The sequence below is a fragment of the Phragmites australis genome, chromosome 10, assembly GCF_958298935.1.
Source record: "Phragmites australis chromosome 10, lpPhrAust1.1, whole genome shotgun sequence".
Taxonomy (NCBI): domain Eukaryota; kingdom Viridiplantae; phylum Streptophyta; class Magnoliopsida; order Poales; family Poaceae; genus Phragmites; species Phragmites australis.
Window position 1 is genome coordinate 4635869 of NC_084930.1, and position 22779 is coordinate 4658647.

General features: G+C 41.1%; 3 protein-coding genes across 8 annotated transcripts in view; 1 reads left to right on the forward strand and 2 right to left on the reverse strand.

The window, feature by feature from the left end:
• Positions 1 to 1470: 1470 nt before the first annotated feature.
• The window catches only part of LOC133883231 (protein REVEILLE 6-like), a 52052-nt gene continuing 30743 nt past the window's right edge, over positions 1471 to 22779 (reverse strand). The window contains exons 1-9 of one of the 4 annotated variants that reach the window (XR_009902842.1): positions 7207 to 7600; positions 6096 to 6153; positions 5834 to 5957; positions 5588 to 5758; positions 5396 to 5500; positions 4186 to 4295; positions 3569 to 4037; positions 1958 to 2058; positions 1471 to 1875 (exon numbers count right to left, since the gene is read on the reverse strand). Coding sequence is in view for 3 of the 4 variants with exons in the window: in XM_062322480.1 (XP_062178464.1) it covers positions 1860 to 1875; positions 1958 to 2058; positions 3509 to 3568; positions 4186 to 4295; positions 5396 to 5500; positions 5588 to 5758; positions 5834 to 5957; positions 6096 to 6153; positions 7207 to 7463 (1002 nt within the window). In the remaining variant the exon portion in view is untranslated. Of the gene's footprint in view, positions 1876 to 1957; positions 2059 to 3508; positions 4038 to 4185; positions 4296 to 5395; positions 5501 to 5587; positions 5759 to 5833; positions 5958 to 6095; positions 6154 to 7206; positions 7601 to 22779 lie in introns of those variants that run through there. The other 3 variants (XM_062322480.1, XM_062322478.1, XM_062322479.1) reach the window with 3 other exon arrangements.
• LOC133883387 (OVARIAN TUMOR DOMAIN-containing deubiquitinating enzyme 11-like) lies at positions 10467 to 15727 on the forward strand. 2 transcript variants are annotated; one of them, XM_062322700.1, is made up of 10 exons: positions 10467 to 10621; positions 11581 to 11843; positions 13259 to 13332; positions 13507 to 13561; positions 13864 to 13938; positions 14051 to 14124; positions 14233 to 14281; positions 14701 to 14785; positions 15035 to 15091; positions 15237 to 15727. In XM_062322700.1, exons 2-10 carry the CDS (start codon positions 11673 to 11675, stop codon positions 15278 to 15280), a joined length of 684 nt encoding a protein of 227 aa, XP_062178684.1. In that variant the 5' UTR covers positions 10467 to 10621; positions 11581 to 11672; the 3' UTR covers positions 15281 to 15727. The 2 variants fall into 2 exon arrangements, with proteins under 2 accessions (XP_062178684.1, XP_062178685.1); XM_062322701.1 differs by having other exon boundaries at positions 10473 to 10621; positions 11628 to 11843.
• Positions 18578 to 21598, reverse strand: LOC133930494 (protein JASON-like). Of its 2 annotated transcripts, XM_062377151.1 has the most exons (8): positions 21435 to 21598; positions 21298 to 21352; positions 21113 to 21189; positions 20180 to 20250; positions 20027 to 20094; positions 19278 to 19921; positions 19103 to 19185; positions 18578 to 18942 (listed from the first exon to the last, which is right to left on the reverse strand). In XM_062377151.1, exons 1-8 carry the CDS (start codon positions 21543 to 21545, stop codon positions 18894 to 18896), a joined length of 1158 nt encoding a protein of 385 aa, XP_062233135.1. In that variant the 5' UTR covers positions 21546 to 21598; the 3' UTR covers positions 18578 to 18893. The 2 variants fall into 2 exon arrangements, with proteins under 2 accessions (XP_062233135.1, XP_062233134.1); XM_062377150.1 differs by having other exon boundaries at positions 19278 to 20094.

Sequence of the window (22779 nt, forward strand, 5' to 3'; positions counted from 1 at the left end):
TGAGCATCTCACATGTCTATAGTTCATTATCATGTTGATCAAAAACTTTGTTCACAAAGGAAACTACTTAGAAACTATTTCAGTCGGAAAATACACTCCTGGTGGTCCAACCACGTCTCCACCAGTCTGACCTCCAGAAGTGTTCAGAACCCATTTCACTCTCTGTTCCCGGGCGATCTGACCACCCCAGCCTCACGGTCCGACAGTTAGAGCCAAAAAAATCTCGATATGATTTGCAGTCTAATCGTCGTACCTGTGGTCCAACTGTGCCATGGTCTGACCGGGCTTAGCTCCGGTCTGACTTCCAGTGCACGTGAAGGTCTGATGGTCATCTTTTCGTCCTGTCTATGAAAATCGACATAACTTTTTCCAATTATGGAAAATTCCACTGCACTTCATCGCCATCACCTTCTCCCTGAGTTTGCTGAATCTCAGGACAAAATTCTTTTAAGGGGAGAAGGTTTGTCACATCCTAAGGCATTAATTACATAATTAAATATACATAATTATTATGGTATTATGTTTTACATGTATAATTATTATTTTAAACGTTCAATCGGATGTCAAAGGTTTTGCGTTTTTGGAACCTTTATGCATTTTCCCCGTCTCAATGTGAGCATATTTCTGATTAATTATTGTGGTCATGATTATATAAATAATTGACTTAATTATTAATTAGAGTAGTATTTAGATGTTTTCTCATACTATGCAAATTTAGATGTTTTCTCATACTACGCGATTCACTGGATAATACATTTTGGATTATAGGCCTGTGAAATTAAGATCAATGACCAGTACTAATCGTTCCACTTCGTGAGATTCTAGTATATATATATTATTCTAGTCTGATCGAGTGGATACAAATATACATATGCAACCTGATTCGGGATTTGAGCTTTCCTCCATAGTCTAGCATGATGGATATAAAATCTGCATCTACTCGCACAGACAAACTCACTTATCAGTATCATAAAATTATTTGTACGTAAACAATTAATCATAATCTCAACACTTATATCCATTTATACAACCTCAGATTTAATCAACCAAATAGAATCACAGCTCAACCTTTTATACATACAATCAACAAACATTCTCCTCAAACTACATATATACGATCTATACAGACCAAACCCATATAAACAACCAATCACACCACAGACTTTTCGACAGACCCAAGGAATGGCGTCCGGACTCGCTTATCGGCAGATCTGCAGAATGCGCACAGATTCTGAATTCTTATCGGGCTTACGGAATCCAAATGCCACCAACAAGACCAGCAACGCGTGCGGCTGTAACTTCCAAACCCAGCTATAGATATTAAAAAAACCAAGTATGGCGTTAACCGATTAACATTTCTCAACAAATCGATCCATAATCAAGATAACAATGTATGCAACTTCCTTCGAGAAAAGAAAAAAAGTTTTACACAAATCCACAATTGAAAAACTCTGGTCTACAAAGATCCACTATTGAAAAACTCTTCATTCCCGTCCTTGTTTATTTAGTATATCTTGTCTTAATCAAAGACTCCCAGTACCTCAAGCATTACATGATCAGACATATTTACATACACGCATACACTGACGTGTACAAAAACACATCGATCTAGGCCCCACACGAGGAAAAAAAATTGCACGAGCACACAAATCTGGCTATCTACATGAACATGATGGGCAAAACTAGCCTAGGGTTAGACCATTATTGGAAGCTATACAGATGTCACTGCCACAACACGTTTCTAGCATTTATAAACTGTCATACCAGTCGTCCGCAACTCCAGTACAGGGAGCACACAAGAACGTCTCGTGGTCTCGTGGAAACAACTGAAGCTTCGACTGCAAACGGGCAGTGTTCTCTCATTCACTTGTTACCCTGGAAATTGCAAATTGACCTAGTCAAGATGCAGTATATCAGGTCATAAGCACATGAACAGGGAGAGTGACTGAAGGTTTACATGAACGGGAGATGGCAACTCTGAGGAGATCCAAGATTTTCCATGCCTTCAGATTTAATGTGGTCCCCACGACCATAGCTATATGATGATAACAACCTCCGCTGCAATCGGAGAGTGAATCAGTCAGGATTTCAGAAAACAGCGGTAGAACAAATCAAGTACTATCACAAAGAGTCATGTAAAACAGAAGTTATGCCCCTTATCAACATCAGAAATGCTCCCCTTCACACGTCCGATCGAATGGACGGCGCACTCAACCTACAGTATCATTGGGCCGGCCAAAAATATTTTCGCATCTCCAATATTTCAGATGTTCAAATTTAATGTTTCAGACGTTATAAAAATTTATTGTCATAGTTATTTCCGTACATTACATCCCGAAAATCTCTTGCGTATAGGCCCGGACCTGAAAAAATTATCCATTCGAGTTAATTACTATATATCTCCAATGTTTCAGCCGTTCAAATTTAATGTTTCAAACGTTATGAAAATTTGTTACAGAAGTTCTTCGAGAATGTTGCATCCCGGAATCTCTCATGTACAGATCCGGACCCGAAAAATTTATCCATTCGAGTTAATTCCTATATTTTCGCATCTCTAATGTTTCAGACGTTCAAATTGAATATTTCAGACGTTATGGAATTTTGTTGCAGAAGTTATTTTCGTATGTTGCATCTCGGAATATAAGAATTAACTCAAATGGATAATTTTTTCGGGTCCGGATCTGTATACTTTTTTGGTGCTTTTTTTTTTTATGTTGAGAATGTTGATTTCAAATGTTGCAGACGTTAGTCTTTGATGTTGCGATGAGCATTGCAACATCCGATATATCGGACGTCCGGGCGCTAGCTTTGCCGTATCACATAGGTATGCATTATAAGCTATCTATAGAACCACAGTAATAACTGTTTTGAAGTTATTTACTATACAGGGAAAAATATTTCATATATGGTTAGTATGATCAACTCAACAATGGAAAGCTTGAAAAAGATTAATGCGGTTCAGTTCATGCTAGGGGAGGGAGGATAATTTATCACAGCTGAAGCTTTCACCTCTAAGAAATAAACTTGCAATTACGGAGTACAATCTAGATCACACTGACAATAACCAAACTATAAAGATAACTATTGGTGATTGAAAATTTTACATACTAACACGATTGTTTTTAACAAAATCATTAACTGTGCACTAGCCAAAAAGGCCATGTTATGTCAGACATAATTGTTATGAAGCACATGCTGCAATTTCAAGTAGTTCAAGAGTAACATAACAGTGATCACAACGGCTGGAACACAATCTGAAAGAACTACATTATCATCAGCAATGTTTTAAAAAGTGCTAGGTGCTGGGGGGACAGCGGGGTGACACCTAGCACGTAATCGCTGCCTAGGTGGGCTATGTGACCGTACTGGACAAAATTATGGTGAACCTAATGATAGTATAATACAAAAATTGGAAATATCATTCATAACATGCTTACACAACTAGAAGCTGCTAGAGTTTCAAGAGGAATGTGAGAGGATCAGAGGAAAGAAGAAACAAATAACTTACATGTTCCTCAAAATCAGGACATGTAAGGTTTGTCGATAGATTTCTCATAAGCAGTAGTACCTGTAGATCAGTCAATCCGACCAATGTTCATTGTAAGTCACAAATCACATTTGCATGGGCCAATACTAATAAAGTTAAGGAAATCAATCAAGATTTCACAAATTCTGAAAAATAAATGGAAGAAAACAGAAGAGGAGGCTTAGGGCAATTCAAAGTTAAACAACATAATATCTGAACTTCTTATTGGGAAGAAAAACAAATGGAGTTAAAAAGGCTTGCCGCTTGTTCTATTTTTAAAGATAGCAAGACTCAAGCAGAATTTTGGTGAAACTTAACTAACACCTATCCGACAGGTATGACTGATGGTTAATTATTTTTATTAAACACTGCTGGATTAAGAATATTTAGAAACTACATCTCAAACTCAAGAATGTATTCAGTTTATCATGTAAATCAAAGGACGTGGCTATTAGAGTCTCCTGTTGAGCCACCAGCTACTTTTAATAAAGACTGAAGACTGTAGTCAAGACTGCAGGAGCAGAAGATAGCAGATAGAGACGATAGTTAGACATAGAAAAGTGTAAACCATTGAAATGGGAGACATGCCAAATGAAAAAGGTAACATGAACATGAAATGAAAAATCAGATTCATGAAGTAGAATTCATAGAGAACATACCGTCTCAACGTCAATTGGATCCATCGCCTTTAACCTCTGCAGTTGCCCACTAGTATCAGGATCAAATATGCTTCCCAGAAAGCTGTATACTCGGGCAAAATCCGGCATGGCTGCATGTGTAATCAGGGAGAAGCTAAAGTTAGGATACACTTGCAGAGCAAAAAATGCATTCACACCAATATATCTACTCTAAATATATGACGACGATATATAACTAAGATACAAGGTGATCACGTTTCATAAAATTGTTAGGAACCAACGAAAGGTCCCTACTGGAAGATATTCAGGGATTATAAAATGATTTTTTTATGTTGTCCTGTGTAACCAAAAGGTCAGGCTGTCTAAACTCCAGTTCTCTATTTGAGATGACGCACTCGGACATAATTATAAGCCTGTGAGGGCTATGTTCTCAGTTGCACATACAATGTGCAAATGACAACTCAGGTCCTCAGGGATTTCTCCTTCAAAATCATGTTTTTTCTCTAAAAACCACATGCAAGAAGATCACATCAAATATTCCCTAGGGAAATAAACTTGATGACCTAAAATTATGTTTTTCTCTAAAAACCCACACGCAAGATCACAGAAAAATATTTCTAGGGAAATAGACTTAAAGAGTCAGAATATGAACCCAATCCCAAATAATGTAGTGTGCTACCTAGTATGATGTGCATGTCAGGAACTCAGGATGACTATAATGGCATAATGCTGCTGCCATTAAACAGTAGTGCCCTCACAGATTTACTATTCCTATAGTGGAACAGGGAAGAACACTACATATCTCTTACAACAGAGAGCATAGAGCACTAGGGGACCTCAGCAGGGTTGCCGATTACTTCATAGTATTATAAAAAAGCATGCAATTAAGCCCTCACACCATAGCGCCATGCCGGCATCTTAATCTAGAAATGGCTTGAATGAGAAGAGATTATCAACGCATATTAATTTGACAAACTTAATTTCCATTGGCCATAGAAGATTCACTCTTCCAACTGCCCAACATAGATGATCAATTACAAAAGAGATGCCCTTGTAGAACTCAATATTAACCAAGTGCAACATAATTTAATTTAATCTGATGGGAGAAAGGAAAATGCTGTTGGCAATGGTTTCTATTTTTTGTAAGACCATAACACCTAGGCCACGACTACAACAGTTGCAAAGGTAGATTTGCAGAGTATATGCTGCGGAAGCCAGAAATAAGTCTCACCACGGAGTGGTGGAACCGCATTTTCTTGCTCAACTCCTTCAGAAGTTTGCCATGTCCCGGATGGGCCCTCTATGCTACTAGAGCAGTTATTTGTTGCAACAGCACCTGTGCCACTCAGTATGTGAAAATTTAGAACCTCCTTCACAAATCATTAATTTTCTATGCAGGCTGCGACGTGGTAAAATAACAGACCTTGCACATGACTTGCACTGAACGGCTGCACAAGAGCATTGTCCCGGGAAGGCACCACTGCATCTGCATTTGTGTTTCTAACAACAGTAGATGTATCCATACACACAACAGAGCCTTGCTCCCTCAGAGCAGGGAGTTGTTGGGAGAAAACAGCTTGAGAAACTGCAGGAGCTAAATAAATTCTGGTTACCACTCGTCAACTAGAAAAAGTTCATGCTAATGAGTAGGCTGTTGAACAATACAAACCATTTTTAGAAGCCTTCTGTGGATATGGATGAGCTGCCTTTCGCTTTGGCCGGGGTGGGGGCAGATGCTCACCTGTACCATTCTTCTGAACCTTCAAAAAGTACTTCTGTGCATGGCTTCTTATCTGTCAAATAAACATTTTTATAGATTGAACACATTATAATCCGCACATTGTCTACCATCTAACTATGGAATGACTCAAGTCAAAGCATCATAGGCACTTCGAGAACTAGTGTTTAAGTTAGGTGGCAATGGACCGTACCTGTATGACAGTCTTTGAGCCAACATATGCTTCAATCTTTTTCCAATCACGATCAAAACTACAGCAATAAAAAGGCTGAGGTAAGTATGTCGATCATCCTAGCTCTCACACAAAACATTCCCAACGTGTAGTCGCTTTTTTTTTGGGAAAACCAAAGTATACTTAATTCACAGTAGCATTACTTAGGAAAAAGATATAAATATTCAAATCAACCATCCATGTTCGGTTTCTTGGCAAGTGGAAAAGAAAGCCTTGCTAGTGGTCAGTGGAGGAGAGCTAATTTGGCTCTCAATCAAAAGTAATGAAATCGTTGCTCACCTTGCCCAAAAGCAAGGCTAGATGGCTAGGCAAGGGAACCAAACATGCACGCTCCCTCCTAGCCTTGCTAGGCAAGATTAGGCAAAGGATCCAAATATACTGATAATATGTAGCTTGAAAGTTCAGAAGCAAGATCAGAATTACAAGATCATACCATGCTCAACAAGTTCACAAAAAATATTTCACTGAAATCTTTGCTAAGGCATAAGAATAATGTTTTTGCTCAGACAAAACTTGTAGTCCTAAATATAGAAAATGGTATTTGAGTAACTTTCTTAGACAGGCAGAAGCAGCAAGCAACTTAACATTAAACCTAGTTACAAGATTAGCTACATAGCTCTAGTGTTACACATACGCCCACAGATAACAAGTTACCTCCCAAACTTTTTTTAATGGAAGAGTTCCTTCCCACTTATAATCATATAGTACGAGTTTAAACAACTAAAAAAAGCCAGCATAAAATACCTTAGCAAAATTACGGGAACCCTAAAAAGTCACATTTTTTCAACAAACTGGAATCAAACCCAATCACACAATCCCATTGTTATACCAACCATCGAACTCGACCCAACAGGCATAAACGATGCGGAATTGATCACCTCCGCCTACAAACGCCTCCTAAACTATCTGGAATTAGCATTTGCAGGACCCGCCGCACACAACAAATCCAACTGCACAACGGCACAGGCGGCGCACAGAGGAAAAAAAAACACACCAATCTCCACTAACACTATCGTAAACACCTCTAATTTCTCCCAAATCAGAGACGGGGAGGGTGGAATCGGGCACTCACAGCTGCAGCGCCTCGAGGAACTTGTCGTGCTCCGGCTCCGTCCAGCTCTCCCGCGACTTGGTGATGGTGTACGGCTTCCTGGCCTTCCTGGCCTCCTCCCCCTCCGCCGGCGCCGGCACCGCCATCGGCGGCGGCGCCATCACGACCGCCCCCTGCGTCCGCTGCTGCTTCCCGCCTCCCCCGCCACCATCCCCGCCTCCGCCCGCGACGGCGGCGGCATGGTCGAGCGGGTTGGGCGTCGTGCTCATCGAAACCATCAGCCGGGGGGCGCGTCTCTCGGTGGCTCGGTGTGGGCTAGGGTTTCGCCTTCTCTGTCTTCTCTCCCTCGGGTGCGAGTTGAGTTGGCGGCTTGCGGCTTGCGAGGTTGTGAGGTGAGACTGCGAGGAGAGGAGAGGTGTCGAGGCGAAATGGGACCGCGCGCTGCGCGAAGTTTCTTTACGCTTCGGGGCGGTTCGCCCCTGGCCACAAGCGCCGCGTGAGGCTGGCAAATGGGGTCCACATGCCAGTGTCCCAGGTGGCTCGCAACTCTGACGGGTAGGTGCCCCGGGAGCGGAAGTTGGTTGGGTTCCGTGTCGGCCTCCCATGATGGGTCGTCGCCCTCGCCCCACGGGGCACGCCCCTCGCGTTTCCTGATCTGCCGCTGCCGTGGACTAGTGGCGTCTGGCGTGTGGTTCAGGGGGCTCAACGCCCTGCCCTCGGCGGTGCTCCACCGAGAGGAGGGAGAGATAGGAAAGAGAAACGAGGGAGAAGAAGAGTGAGGCTGAGGAGCAAGGAAGAGAGAGTCTCTGTAAGATCATCTCCAACGGTTTTTCTTAAGGGACCAAAATCCCTTCACGACGGGATTTTCGTTCCCTTCAACGCTCCAACGGTTTCTCTTTACGGTTCTCGTCACGACGGGATTTTCAGAGTCATTCCCTTCAGGACGGGATTCTCTCTCCTTTCCCTTCGCGATTCCCCTCGAGGAGAAGCTGTTGGAGATGAGAGGAAATAAAAGAAATGAGAACGGGGAAAGGAATCAGGAAAGGAACGAAATGAAGGAAATATGGTTGGAGATGGTCTAACAATTCATCCTGCATCCACTACTATGTGCTGTGATAGTAGTGATATGACTTGATATCATATTTCTCTTTGCAACTACCGGTTCAAGCTGGAGATGAGGGAAAAGAGTGTCAAAACAAGACCACAGTTCACCTGAAGGGGCATCCGGTTCCTAATGTTGACAGTTTTTGCTTTCTTTCCAAAAATGCCGACTGCAGTCACCTCGTCGTAAGAGCAATTGCGAAAGGATTATGGGTGGAAGTGTCTGAGAAGTTCAAATAGTTCATGCACAATCACATGCTATGACTGACCATCCGTTAGAGTAGCTTGCATGAGAATGAGGCGACATGTTCATGTGCTTCATTTGCTTGGCAACTACTACTATATGAGCAAGTTATACCTGCTCTGGCAATGAATTGCCAGGTAACACTGAGATCTGCATTACGTATTGTTCAGGAGGGACTGTTTATCGGATGTCAGCCAACGTAACCACGTAGTCAGTCAATCGATGGGCGATGGCTTCTACACATTGCTGTACCACACTGCTCACGGAAAGCTAGCAGGACTTCAGTTGCTGGGCGTTGCCGTCGGGCCACCGGCTGTTAAGTTTTGCATCCTTGCTGTTGCTAGACAGCTCCAGAAAAGTACTGACAAATCATGTCGGAAGCTTGCTCAAAAAGCAATGAAGTTGATTGCTCCAGGTCGATCCGTTTACTGTCGGATCAGCTTGGAGAGAGAGAGAGAGATGCAAGTGGTGAAAGCCTGAAAAGGAAGACAGACGAAAGCTGCCGCTTACATCCTAATCCCAAGAATAAATTATCGGTGTGGTGCTGAGGCCTGAGCAGATAAAGGGTGCTCTGTCGACGCAGGCACGGTGAAATGCTCGTGCGGTGAAGGTCAGGTTTGGGATAAGCACGGGAACGCTTCCGGGTTTGGCTCCCAGAAGCAGGCAACAGTTTTCTGCATTTTTAATTGCCGGTTTGCAGGTTTGGTGGTCGACCCACAGGAAATGGGTCACAAAAAAGCATCTTTTTGGGCTTTGGCCACTCTTGCTCCAGTCCTAGAGAATGTTTGTTATTGCGGACTGGTCCCTGTAAGTCATATCAAGATAAAGATTATATTACCGATTTAGGACCCGTTTGGAACTTATAAATTCCAAAAAAAAATTGCAGGAGTTTCATATGAAATGTTCTAAATGGATTAGCTTCATGTGGGTGTTTTTGATTGTCAATATCTATTAGGGATCCTTTGGACTGTAGGATTCTTCCTAGGAATTCGGGGATTCCAATTCTTATAAACTTTTTCACATAATGGTTATTTTGAAACAAAGTAATGAACCTGCCAATATCCTATGGAATGCACTTCTACGTGCCAATTCTGTAAAAAAACCTACAATTGTGCTCAAACCTCATTTTTATAAGTCCAATACACTCTCTCTCTCTTCTTTCATCCAAAATTCTTGCGTCATTTTGGGTGGTTCTGGTGGACCATTCAAATACGATACCTTAGCATCCCCGTGTTTTGAAGTCCCAAGGATTCTATAGCATGGGCGTCACATTCCTACCTTTCTTTTTTCTATTCCTATGTTTTCTACTTTCTTTTTTCTATACCTACGTTTTCTAATCCCTATACCGGAGAGGCCCAAAATACATTTTGAATTAAACACCTTAATTATACCCAAAATGATTTGAACAAGTATAGCTTGACGAAGTATTTAATAACAATATGGCTATAACCTAACATGATCGTACCCATTTTGAGCTAGTTGGTATATGTGCAATTGGGTTTCATATCCTCGCACATTCTAGCACCTAGTTATTTTATGGTTGTGTGGCATGATGCGCTTTTTTGGCACCAAAAATGGCCGCAACAAGCTATACTACTCTTGGTAAGAAATTGTGTCTCTGAGTCTATGATGAGATGCCATTGTGCTACAATCTATGGATTGTCTAAATTACGACGGTGGACTAAATAACTGCGTAAAAAAATCAATTTTGTCTAACATAATTGTAGCAAAATTTGAGAAGTAGCCAAATCATACCCTAAGAAACTTGGACCCAACCTTAAACTGACACACGCTAGGTTCTATGTGTCGTGCTTGGGCCTGACTTTGTTAAATTTCGTTAGCTTTTCGTAAATCATGGAGGATGGAGCTGTAGTGGATTTGCATATTGAAATTCTTCGCACCGATGGGTTCTTTTGGAAATATGGCGGACTCTTTGGGAAGGTCTATAATTTTCGCAAAAATAAGCTCGACAGGAAAAAGAAAAGAAAGGCGACGTTCCTCTTTCCTCGTTCTCGCGTCCGACAGTGAGAGTGAGCAGCTGAATTCGAGCGCCGCTCGCCGCGCGCACCACGGCCCCGATCCGACAAGCTAGTAAGTTCCCCTTCTCACTTCGATCAGTTCATCCTATTCGCGAGCTGGGGTTTTCGCGATCACGATTGCGCTCCATGAGCGGCGTGCGTCCTTCCGTCCAACTAGTGAAGTTCTGCTTCTTCCCTGGTTCTTGGATGGCTTCTTCACTTGATTGTAGCGCTTGATAATTTTCTTTCTGATTAATAGCTCCCATCCCTCAACTTCTGATTTGCCCAATTTTGACTGAAGAGTAAATATGGCCATATAGTTGGTTCTGAGTTCTGACTGACATATAGGGGGAAAACATTTTTTAGATTGATTAACCCAAGATCCGATAGTCGATTGGTGAAACAAATTTTGGAGCTAATTATTTACGCTGGTGAGGCTACTGGGTGAAAAAGATTGGTTCTTTGATCCTGAAATGCTAGGATGACTGAAATTTAGCTTCTTTGGAGCTATTTATTTCTTTTCTCATTTGTTTATTCGTTGGCTGATCAGTTCGGTTCCTTTGAAAAAAGCATTTCTTGAATGTTTCTTCAATCCTTTAAAAGAAAATAGTTTAGTTATTGTTATTGGTTATGGAGTAAAGAAGTTTTGGGAGCTGGAAATGTCTGATATTATGAAAGAGGAATTACTGTGAAAACATACACACTTATGAGTGTGTTGAGGGGACCCTCCTTTGCTATACTGCTCTATTGTTTGCTTCTTGTTGGAATTGAATATAGTATCTGGAGCAATCCTATGCGTTACCCATGGGATATAAGGACATGGAGGAATGGTTACGATCTGCATAAGTTTCTTTCTTGTATTATAAGTAGTACGGATTCTTTGATAACGTTTGATGTAATTCCCATTTCCTGGTAGAAATCATGCAAACAGTGAAATTTTCTGATGTGCAATGCTAGGAAAATGAGCTTGTTGGTTGCTACTTATTGCTTTGAAAGCTGTGTGTATAATTTCTTTCTATCGTGTGAATGCAGGTTGCCTGACTCTTACAATAATCTATTGTTACTTACTTTCTTTGAAGACTATCGTTGGTCTGAGATCTTGTCAATGTTCATTTGGAGATAGCATGTCCGGACAACAGGATCATGTTAGTAAAAGCTCTAGCTCTAGCATCAGCAGCAGTACTCAGGAGAGCGAGGAGGAAGTAAGTATAACTATTGGTAGCCTCTTAGCCCAAGCAAAGAGCAACAGTGGACACAAACTTGGGAATCGCCTGTCCCATTTGGATTCCATCCCGGTAATCAAGAGTCCATCAATGTTTATTTCTCTATACGGTTTTGCTTCTATTTGCTGTTCCTGAACTTTCCTTCTAGCTGTGCTAGAACTGCATCTATGAATTGTCTACTACAACAACAACAACAACAACAATATTTGTCCCAGGCAAGTTGGGGTAGGCTAGAGATGAAACCCATAAGATCCAACTAAAAAGATAATGAGAAAACAATAATGATAATAAAGGTACTGGTAATAGTAAAAAAATAAAAGTAATAACGGTACAAAGAGACTAATGCATAAGTTATGATTCTGGTGGATTGCTAACTTCCACACGTTTCTATCCATAGATAGTTCTTTAGGGGATATTCTATTCCTTCAAGTATCTTTTTACAGACTCCTCCCATATTAAGATTGGTCGACTCCTGCCTCTCTTTGTATTATCAGCGCGTCTCAGTATCCCGCTATGCACAGGTGACTCTGAATGCTTCTGTTGGATATGTCCAAACTATAGTTTGACAAGCTTTTCTTCAACTGATGCTACCCCTACCCTATCACGTATATCATTATTTCGGATTCGATCCTTTCTTGTATGGCCACAAATCTATCACAACATACGCGTCTCTGCTACACTTAACTGTTGGATATGTCGTCTTTTAGTTGGCCAATATTCGGCACTATACAACATCACGGATCAAATCGTCGTCCTATAGAACTTACCTTTCAACTTTTGTGGCACTCTCTTGTCATAGAGGATACCAGAAGCTTGGCCATTTCATCCATCCGGCTTTGATTCTATGACTAATATCTTCATCAATATCACCATCCCTCTGTAGCATCGATCCCAAATATTGAAATGTATCTTTCTTGGGAACTACCTTTCCACCGAGACTAACATCTTCTCCCTCATGTCTAGTAGCACCGAAATTGCACTTCATATACTCCGCTTTGATTCTATGAATTGTCTCTCAACCGAATATAACTCTCTTTTGGTGATTTATTACTCAACCTCTAGCTGATGTATTACTCATACTACCTCGATTGTTTTTTATAAGGTCCACATGCATTGCAAGAGTTAAAAACATTGTAAATCTGATCAACACTTTGTCAAACAATGTACATGTTGATGACACAAAAGTGGTACTCTTAATTTTTTTTTTCTGAAAGTATTTTCATTTTATCATGATTTTGTAGTTCACGACAATGTATCATGAACCACAATTCAGTTTTGATGTTCGTTCAATATTGGAGATTGTGCCAAGTCAGTTTGCGTCTGCTCATTACATTTGTAATGGATTAATAACTAACATTAGCAATTTATCTAATTTTGAATTGTGCATTTTTAAATCAAAGAATAATGCTGTAAAGTTCTTAGCTTTCAAATAGTAGGTTTTCTCCTAAGTTTTATGATCAAGTTACTAACACCCTCCTTTATGGCAGCACATTCCCCGAGTTAATGGGAAAATCCCTAATGTTGATAATGCAACCTTGGATCATGAAAGATTGCTGGAAAGGTGAAAATCAGATCTCTCTCTCTCTCTCTCTCTCTCTCTCTCTCTCTCTCTCACACACACACACACACACACACACACACAGAGGTAGATTTTGCTAGAATGAGCCTTATAGAAGTACAAATGTTATTGCACTATCTTTTTTAGTTAATTTACCATTACCTTCTCTTATGTCAGGCTGGGCAATTACGGTTTGGCTGAGTTTCAAATAGAGGGAGATGGCAATTGTCAGGTTTGTTTTACAATAATTAGCTGAAACTACCGTTCCATTTATAGAAGACATTATGCCACATCATTACCACTGTTTCAGACTACTATTTCGAGACTGCCAGCTTGTTTGTGATTCAATGTTGTAAAAGACTATTACCATTATCTCATAATAAATATTAATTGGCCTCCATCAATTGAGCGTGAAGCTATTTAGCAACTCACGCATCCTCTTTAACAAATGAACAGGATTACACTTGGCTTCGTTACTTCTTTAGTCTGTTCCCTTAATTTTACGTTTTTTTTCTTAATGCCATACTGTTACAGTTCCGAGCTTTGGCGGACCAGATATTTCACAACCCTGACTATCACAAACATGTCCGAAAGGCAGTCATGAAACAGGTAGATTTTTTGCCTTCACTGGTAGACTTCCTTTGGTAAATAATTACCACACTACATACTCGATCATCTAGTTTCACGATATGTAAATGTGCTGGAACTCCCTGTTTTTCAGCTGAAGGAATTCAGAAAACAGTATGAAGGCCATGTACCAATGGAATATAAGGTGTACTTGAAGAAAATGAAAAGGTTCCGACTGAACACAGATCTGAGTTGCGTATCATGCTCATTATCCAGAGAGATAACGCTCAATTTTTTGAGTTACTAATTCATATGTTCGTATGTATTTTTCTGCAGATCTGGGGAATGGGGTGATCATCTGACCTTACAAGCGGCTGCAGACCGGGTAACATAGCACTTCCTTTTTCAAGATGGGTGATTGGTTTCTTTGAGTAAAACTTTTACACTGCAGTTTCTTCTGCATAAATTTTCTTGTGGTTTTACTAATTCTGAATTTATCTTAAAATATATAATTGTTTTGAGGAGGTTGGCCTTGTTACAGTAATAGTATGTCTCACTAATAAAAATGGTTGGTATTGGTACCATTGGTGCACTTTTGAGGAGGTTAGCATTGCGTTGTCAAAGATGCCTGAAATTATTGTCTTGAGTCGTACACTATGAAGTTTGGCATTATCTCATAGTTGATCACTCATGTTTTTCTCACGCATCAATGTCTCATCAGCACTCAATGTTACAGTATCAGTATGTCTCATGTCTGTAAGTTGTCTAACACCTCTTTTCTTTTGTATCTCTAATTGCTCACAGTTTGGTGCCAAAATTTGTCTGCTGACATCATTTAGAGACACTTGCTTAATTGAAATAGTCCCCAGGGATCTGACTCCCACGAGAGGTGAGAGCTTGGAACTTGGAAGCTGTGCTGCTCCATTGAACATATATTTGGTTTTGTCAAGTTTTTATCTCATGAAAGCCTACTAGGCTCTTTTACTTCACACCCAAAAAGAAAATTACTTCCCAAAGCCTACTATGCTCTTGAGATAATCCTGCATTCGGAAAAAAAGAGAGTTTTCCGTTGTCGTGACATTGTCCATAGGTTCCGGATTAAATATGACATCTAATCCTTAAATGTACGCATTTGCAGAGATTTGGCTAAGCTTCTGGTGTGAAGTGCACTATAATTCCTTATATGCAATTGACGGTGAGTGTTTTTCCCCTAGACCTGTTGAGCCACCAATTTTCATTTACAAGTTTACATCATCAAATTTAACAATACCTACTTCTATGTTTCTGTATTTTTCGGTCGCTGTTTAGTTCTAACTGAGTTCCTTCTCTGCACACCGCAGATCTCCTGACTCGCAAAACCAAGAAGAAGCACTGGCTGTTCTAGGGTGGTTCTGACGCATCTCCGAGTAGCCGCTGTCCGTTTCGTTCCCAGTCGGTGCAGTGCAGCCCCGTAGTAGTACTTACCGTCATGATCAAACGTTGTACTAGCATCCTAAGCTGAGTACATGTAGGCTTACTCTCTTATGTACAGTCAGCGTAAATCTTGTAAAACTTCTCGAGAAACAGAACATGGAGCTGCACGACTTTCAGATCCATGAGCCTTATGTTCCTTCTACACGGCGACGCAGTTTTGCCTTTGCAGTGTACATTATGTTGTTATGATCTCTTCAGGTGATTGCTTAGTAAGCACCCTGACAGTGCTTGGCTAGGTTATTCTGTATAAGAGTCACATTGTAAGACGTACTGATGCTACTAAGGTGCCATTTGGCCCTCTTTTGAAGCGGCGCTCCTTTTGCCGGAGTGGAATAAAACTGCCGAGCATCTTGGGTTCCGAAGCCCGGCTCATCTATAGCGCAAAATGAACCGCGAGAGAGAGACACCTAGTTTAGAGATCTGCTAAACCGGAGCCGGGGATGAGCTATATTTGCAATAGCATACTTGGAGAGCGTAGAACACAAGAAAGGAGCTGCAAATCTCGCAGCATGTCCACTTTTTTTTTCTTTTTTCTTGATTTTTTAAAAGAAAAACTTACGGCATGCATGTGTGCTGACTTTTTTTCGAGGAAGGAGCATGTGTTCAGATTATTATTATTATTTTCAAAAAAATTATAAAAATCCACTTGTATGATAAGAGGTTCTCATTTATCCATTCATAATAACTTTAAGTTTAGTCTTACATTGCAAATTAAAAGTGTTTTTAAATACCTCTTAGATCCATATGTCACTTTGACCGTTACACATTTGCGTCACATGATCATGGATCCTGCTGCGTGATCAACATTGGCTCATCCAGTGTAGCGGGTGTGTGGATTGGCTCATCACCATAGCTCTCATGGCTTACCTCCACTGCATCGCTCCCCTTTCAACTCCCGAGCTCGTCGCCACAGTGCCCCTTTGCCCAACGCTGATCTGCCTAGCGTTGAATTGGCCAGCACATGGATAAGGACGATATTTATATGAAAATTGTAGCTCTTAACGAGATCTACAAGTTTGTAGTTGGTATTTTTTATATTTGAAGTTATTAATATGTTCAAATAATTAATTAAAGTTTCAGCCAACATATTAGGCATTCGTAAGTTTACCGATTTCATTCTATATAACTCCTTTTATGGGAGTATATTACTGATTTGCTTGATAAATTTATAATATAGTTGAGTTTTAGATACATGGAATGGTCGAACAATCTTAACATATGTGATATGTATGGTAGTTGTTTTTACTCAATATCCGAATAAATATTCGTGACCGACATTATCTGCATATGACTTGTCACATATTCGCATCCGTATATGTATCTGACACAATCCGTGCTCGGCTCCGATTCCAATAAAAAAATGTGAGATCGGATACAGGATGACAATATCCGTCCGTATCTGATCCGATTACACCCCTAGTGTCTAGTTTTACACTTCAAATTTATAGTGCACAATAATGACAGGTAAATTGCTTCAGGTATGAGGTACAAAGTTATTGTTACAAGGTAAACACCTGGTTCAGTGTAGCTATTGGACGTCCTTGTACCTTTATGAGATGCTCAAGCTCCGAGTACCGTTCCTGCACAATAACTGGCAGGAGAGATCGCCTATGTAGGGATACTCGAAGCAAACTTAGTTTTGTCAACGAAGGACAACTGCTACTAATATCCGAAGAGAGCATCTCTTATCTCAACAGTCGGCTAAGTTCAAGTTTGCAATCTTTGATCCCTCTTTTCCCTCAAAAAAGGAACCAAAATTCCTCTATTCTGTTCTCTTTTTTACTACAAAAGGATCAACATGCCTCTGATTACTCGTGGAACCAATCTGTTAAGATAAACATCCATCAGGAGGATAACTGGGTGGTGTCGACTGTTAGAGGAGAGAATAGACTATAGATTGGAGAGCTAGGATATTAGAAGAGACTAAAGAAGAAAACCGAGAACTAGATTAATTCTTCTTACTTGATTACAATGATGCACGGCTATCCTTTTATATAGATAGAGGAGATTACAATCCAAATCCTAACTTACCTAATTTATCTCTAGCTAAATTGAAAACTAATCAAACTCTATCTCTTAATCTAAATCAAATTTAACTTCTACCAAACTTATCTAAACTGAATATCTCCTACCAAACTAATATTCTAATTAAAGATAAGCCTTGATCTCCTACCATAACATCTACAAAACTTCCGCTATAGCACCGCTGGGACTGTTCACTCGCGGGAACAATAATTCCTGTCTGTGAACAGTAATATCTGCACATAACACAACCAGTATAAGTCTTGAGATGCAGATTTCTTGACATAATCAGTACATAATGTGTAGTTGCACACCATTTTCTTGGATAATCTTATTAGGACAACTCACATTGTAGTCACACTTTCCAGGCAATGGAAATGGTAAGCAGCGGGTGGTTGTTGATGCAATGAGATTTCGTCCGAACATTGTTATCTCTGGGGCAACACCATACAATGAGGATAACTGGAAAAGGCTTCACATTGGGGAGGCCTATTTTACTGTAAGTGTTTTTGCCCCTTCGGATTCCATTGTCAGAAGGGACTTTTTGATCATTTGTGTGGCTCTCGAGTTATTAAGGTTATAATAGCAAAGGTAAAATTAGCTTATGGACATATTTGCAGAGACATACTACATAATCGATAATTCGCTGATGTACACTGTAAAAATAATGCTAATTTGCCAGACCACACTCAGACGATTAAAATATTATCATTGCAAGATTTAGGAGATAGGAGAGTGAAAAGTCCTACTTACCATTTGACAGAGAGAAGAGGAGTGAGAAATAGATGAGAAGTGATGGGGAGGGCACTAACGGGCAGTTGATTCTAAGGGCAGTAAGATATTTTACACTCATCTTTCTCCTAAAATTCAAAATAATAAAATTTTAATCAGCGCAATATTCTCTAGAAATGACCACTATTTTCCAGGGTGTATCAAGAAAATATCGATGTTGCCGTGTTTCTCGGTAAATGATGGTGTCCAAGGGCTAATTTTGCCAATAGTAAAATCACAAAAGACTAATCTCCTTCGTAAATAACTCCTAAGACCAGCTTTTCGGACATATTTGGCTCGTTTGCTGATTTCTGAATCACTTTCATTTCCCGAAACTGTCGATGTGCAGTCCATGGGAGGATGCAACCGTTGTCAGATGATCAACCTATATCAGAACTCAGGGCAGGTGATCAAGTCGAAGGAACCACTGGCAACTTTAGCATCGTATAGACGACAAAAGGTGGGTTCGTGTGCTAGCTCGTCTTGATTTTTCAGCAGTTGATGTTCGTAGCAGATATAGTCTATTGCCTATACCATTTGTACATAGCATCGCATCCCACAAACAGGAAACAGAGACAAGCTCAGCGACAGGTATACGGCGGTACGAGAGATACCAAGTTTTCTTCAGATCCACCTCGTGCAAATGCCACCGAGATTCACAATGTGCAGCTTCAAGGGTTGACGACAAATTTCTCAGCAGTTGGGCTGAAAAATTTCTGCCACGCCACTCACTATTTGGCTTTCTCCTCAAGATGGAACAACTTCCCACGGACAACGTTACTGCGTTCAACACATGATATTATGATTAGTCGTACTTACAGCGGGTTTTAGAGTAAATAGCATGATGCATAAGAAGGAGGTGCATAAACAAATTTGGGTTATGTGCACGGCACGTCAATTGACAAGGAGACTTTTCGTGAATGTATAGTCAGGAATAAACCTTGGTGGGTGCAGTTCTTCCTCAGATAAAACCTTCAGCAGTCTTTTCTCAAATGGTGTAGTGTGCCAGCTGACCTTTTGGTCCTAAAAGCATCCATATCTTAGAACAGTATAGCGCAAAAAACCACGTGTTTAAAACAAAAAAACTAGACAAGTTATAAGTGACAAATGCATACTTCTTTGTATCTGGTGGTTGTGTTCGGAATACCATTGCCATCCCATGTTTTGGGCAACCTAGGAGTCGGGTTCTCAACATCCCATTTCAGATCAGAAGCCATGAAGACAGGTCTCTCGGTTAGAAGGTTGCACTCATCATACGATTGATCACCCGCTGCACACTTGACATCACCTTGATTCTCAACATCTGAGGATGAAGGTTTCAACCAGTGAGACAGACTCAATGCAGCATGCTTTTCATTTGAGTTGGATTTTGATAATTCTCCATCATCCAATAGGTCTACACTGCCAACCTGACACTTTGTCTCCTCCAGAGAGGGTGCTTCTTTTACATGGTATGAAGCATTATCATCAGGAGAAGAAAATGAGGGAGATTTGGACAATCCTTGTTTAGCCACCGAAGGTGAAGATATTTGCTTTGGCTTCTTGATAAAATCTGCCCCCAAGTTTCTCCTTTTTGGAGGATTGGATGATGACAATGGTGAAAAATCTTCTGCCAGTTCCATCCGCTGAGGGCTGTTCTCAATGGGTCTCAGGACAGGGTAGATGAATTGTTTCCGGGTCCGCACACGCTTTGCAGACATAGAAGCCCCTCTATGTGAAGTATAAATTGTTCCGGGAGTCTGCATATCATCCCTGATAACTGAAGGAGTTGGAAAGGGTGAACCATTGCGATCAAGCAGCTTGTGCTTCATGTTCTGAAATGGGGTATTTTCCAGGAAAGCTGAATGAGGAACTGGTTCAACACCTGGAATATGATGTGTATATTCGATGTTCAGTTCAGGCCTCAGAGTATGATGCTCCTCGCATTTGCAGCTGTATGGTACAGTAGGTGTCAAATTATTATCACATGATAATGTCCAAAGAATTTCAGACACATGAAAATGGGGGCATTTCTTACCCTTCAGATGAATTAGCTTCAAATAGCGATGTACAGTTTGTTGCTGGTGCATTGATGGGCATGTTATCACACTGCAATTCAAATATGAAGGTTTCAGATGATCGAATTAATAAGAATAAGGTTTTGGGAAGTGCACTCCCACCTCATTAGCATTTTCCAAACTGATTTCTTGTGATTCATTTCGAAGTTCAGCTGGGGTTTCAGATATCGTGCCACATAACACGAGGTAATTTGCTTGGGTAGAGTTAAGAGTACCTTAAAAGTTTGACTTAGAAGAGATTCAACTTGTAACGCAGAAGATGAAAATTAGTAAGACAGTACACGTAGGAAAAAATATAGCACCAGCGAACTTTTGAATTAACTAGCATGGAAAATTTGGTCATCCATATGAACAAAGCTTAGAACATAAAAAAGTATTATCGTAAAGTACAAAGTTAACCGTTCTCCTTAAAAAAAAATCAAAATCACTTATAATAAGCTACGAGCTACACGGCACTTGAGAACCCTTCCTTATAAGACAGACCTTACTACAACATATCAATGATTGCTCTAACCCTGTCAAAAAAAGAAGGGAATGCTCTAACCATTTAGAACACCACTTCAAGAGATTTCAGAACCACACTGGTCTTGTCATAACATAAAAGTACAGCTAATCAGCACCTACGTTTTCACAGTTAACACTTGTAAAAGAATACTTTGTGAAGCAACTTTAGACCAACAACCAGTAGAAAACTATCTACATCTGCAGCACGCACATCACAATCACCGGCCTTGTAGTTTGTAGAAAGCTAAAAATATTTTGCAAACAATAGGAAGTTCAACTTGCAACTAGAATGTGGCAGTAGCCACGTGTTTCAATAACTGCGCGACGATCTCAACCCACTTGAGCAAAAATGGAACATCATTGAGCAGCAATCTGGCACGCACGCATACCTGGAATCTAAGCTCCTCCTCATCAATGCCGGCACCATCGGCCAAATCCTCACACGATCTTCCACTCCTTCCTAGCCCTTCCACAATTCAACAGTGATACATAAACACAGAACACCCAAGCTAACCAAAACTACACCGCAAATCCGATCCAGAAAACCGAAAAATAATCAAATGCAAAGCACTACCTTGCTCACCATCCCAGAGCACCTCCCCGACCCGATCCCTGTGCACGAGCGCATCCTACACGAAGGCACCAAAACGATTACCATCTCTATCCAAACCGATCGTCGCGAAGGAGGCGGGAGGGTGGGGGTTTCCTTACGCTGCGGCCGGAGCCTGGGTGGGTGCGGAACAAGGATCGGAAGCAGCCCACGAGGACGGCGTAGAGGAAGGCCACCGCCACCCTCGCGATCGCCGCGGCGCACCGGCACATCGCGGGTCGCGCGCCCGCGGCGAGCGCGCTGCGGGGGCTTAGGGTTTAGCGGCTCAGCGCCTGCGGGGACTGGGGAGCGAGGCGTGGGGAGCGTTTGAAATGGGAGGGGAAGCGGCGAGGTGGGGAGAGTGGAGGAAGGGAGATGGGCTGGGCTTTGGTTGCTTCGGCCTGGTGCGTTCATGGGCTAATTTTTGGGTGTTTCGAGCTGGTATGTTCATGGGCTGATTTTTTGGGTGTTTCGGCCTGGTTGTGATACAGGACTCTCTTTTTCCAATTTGGGTCTCCTTTTGTTCTTTTTTTTAGAGGAGGGCCTGCTTTATTTATGAGTTGGTATTTGTATTCATGATTTTTTTATTCGAAAATAAAATATTACAAAAACAATTTTTTTAAATAGATGCCTATTTTTACAATTTTTGGATATTCTAAATACATAATGTAAAATATTATGTGGAACACCTAGGTTTACGAAGAATATGGCTAGTTCTGCATGTTTTTTCCAAATGGATGCCTATTTTGTAATTTTTGGATATTCGAAGTATAAAAATAAAAAAAAATCTTTTGATAGGTTATGAAGGAACACCTATGCTTACGAAGAATATGGGCCTTGTAATTTATTTTGGTAGGCCTAACTTAGTAGGCCTCTATTTGGAGCAAGTTGCACGAGTCCAGGACACGATTCGTTGGATTGGATCCTTGGCAAATCGCAGTGGGAAAAGGGATCGCTTTACTTTATTCCGGCCGCAAGAATTGGGCGCTGCGTAGAAAATTCTTTTCGCCGCGCCGATTTCCTGGATCTCCGCGACACGCTAGGCTAAGGCTTGGCACCGCCTCCTTGACAGGCGGAGCCGCGCGAGACGAAGAAAACAGCAGCATACGCGGCAGCGGAACGATCAATCAAAACACCGCATCCGCATGAAGGAACACCTTGCCAATCGCTCAATCCTACTGCAGCAAACCAAAGAACACGCCGCCTAGTACGCGCGCGTCACAGTGCAAGTCGGGACGGGAAAATTCAAGTAGCATTTACGCACGCGTGATACCGTTTATTTATATTAATATTCATGCTAAAAAATTAGATGAAAAAAATCATAATCTCTACTATTTAAAAAATATGTACTGCAATATATCTTCACGCATAGTTTGTTCATGTCCCTGTTCCGCTCGAACATAATCCCATTCCTCCTCATCCCGTGTGCGTCGACAGGTGGGCCTCCAAACTGCATGACCGTGTCCA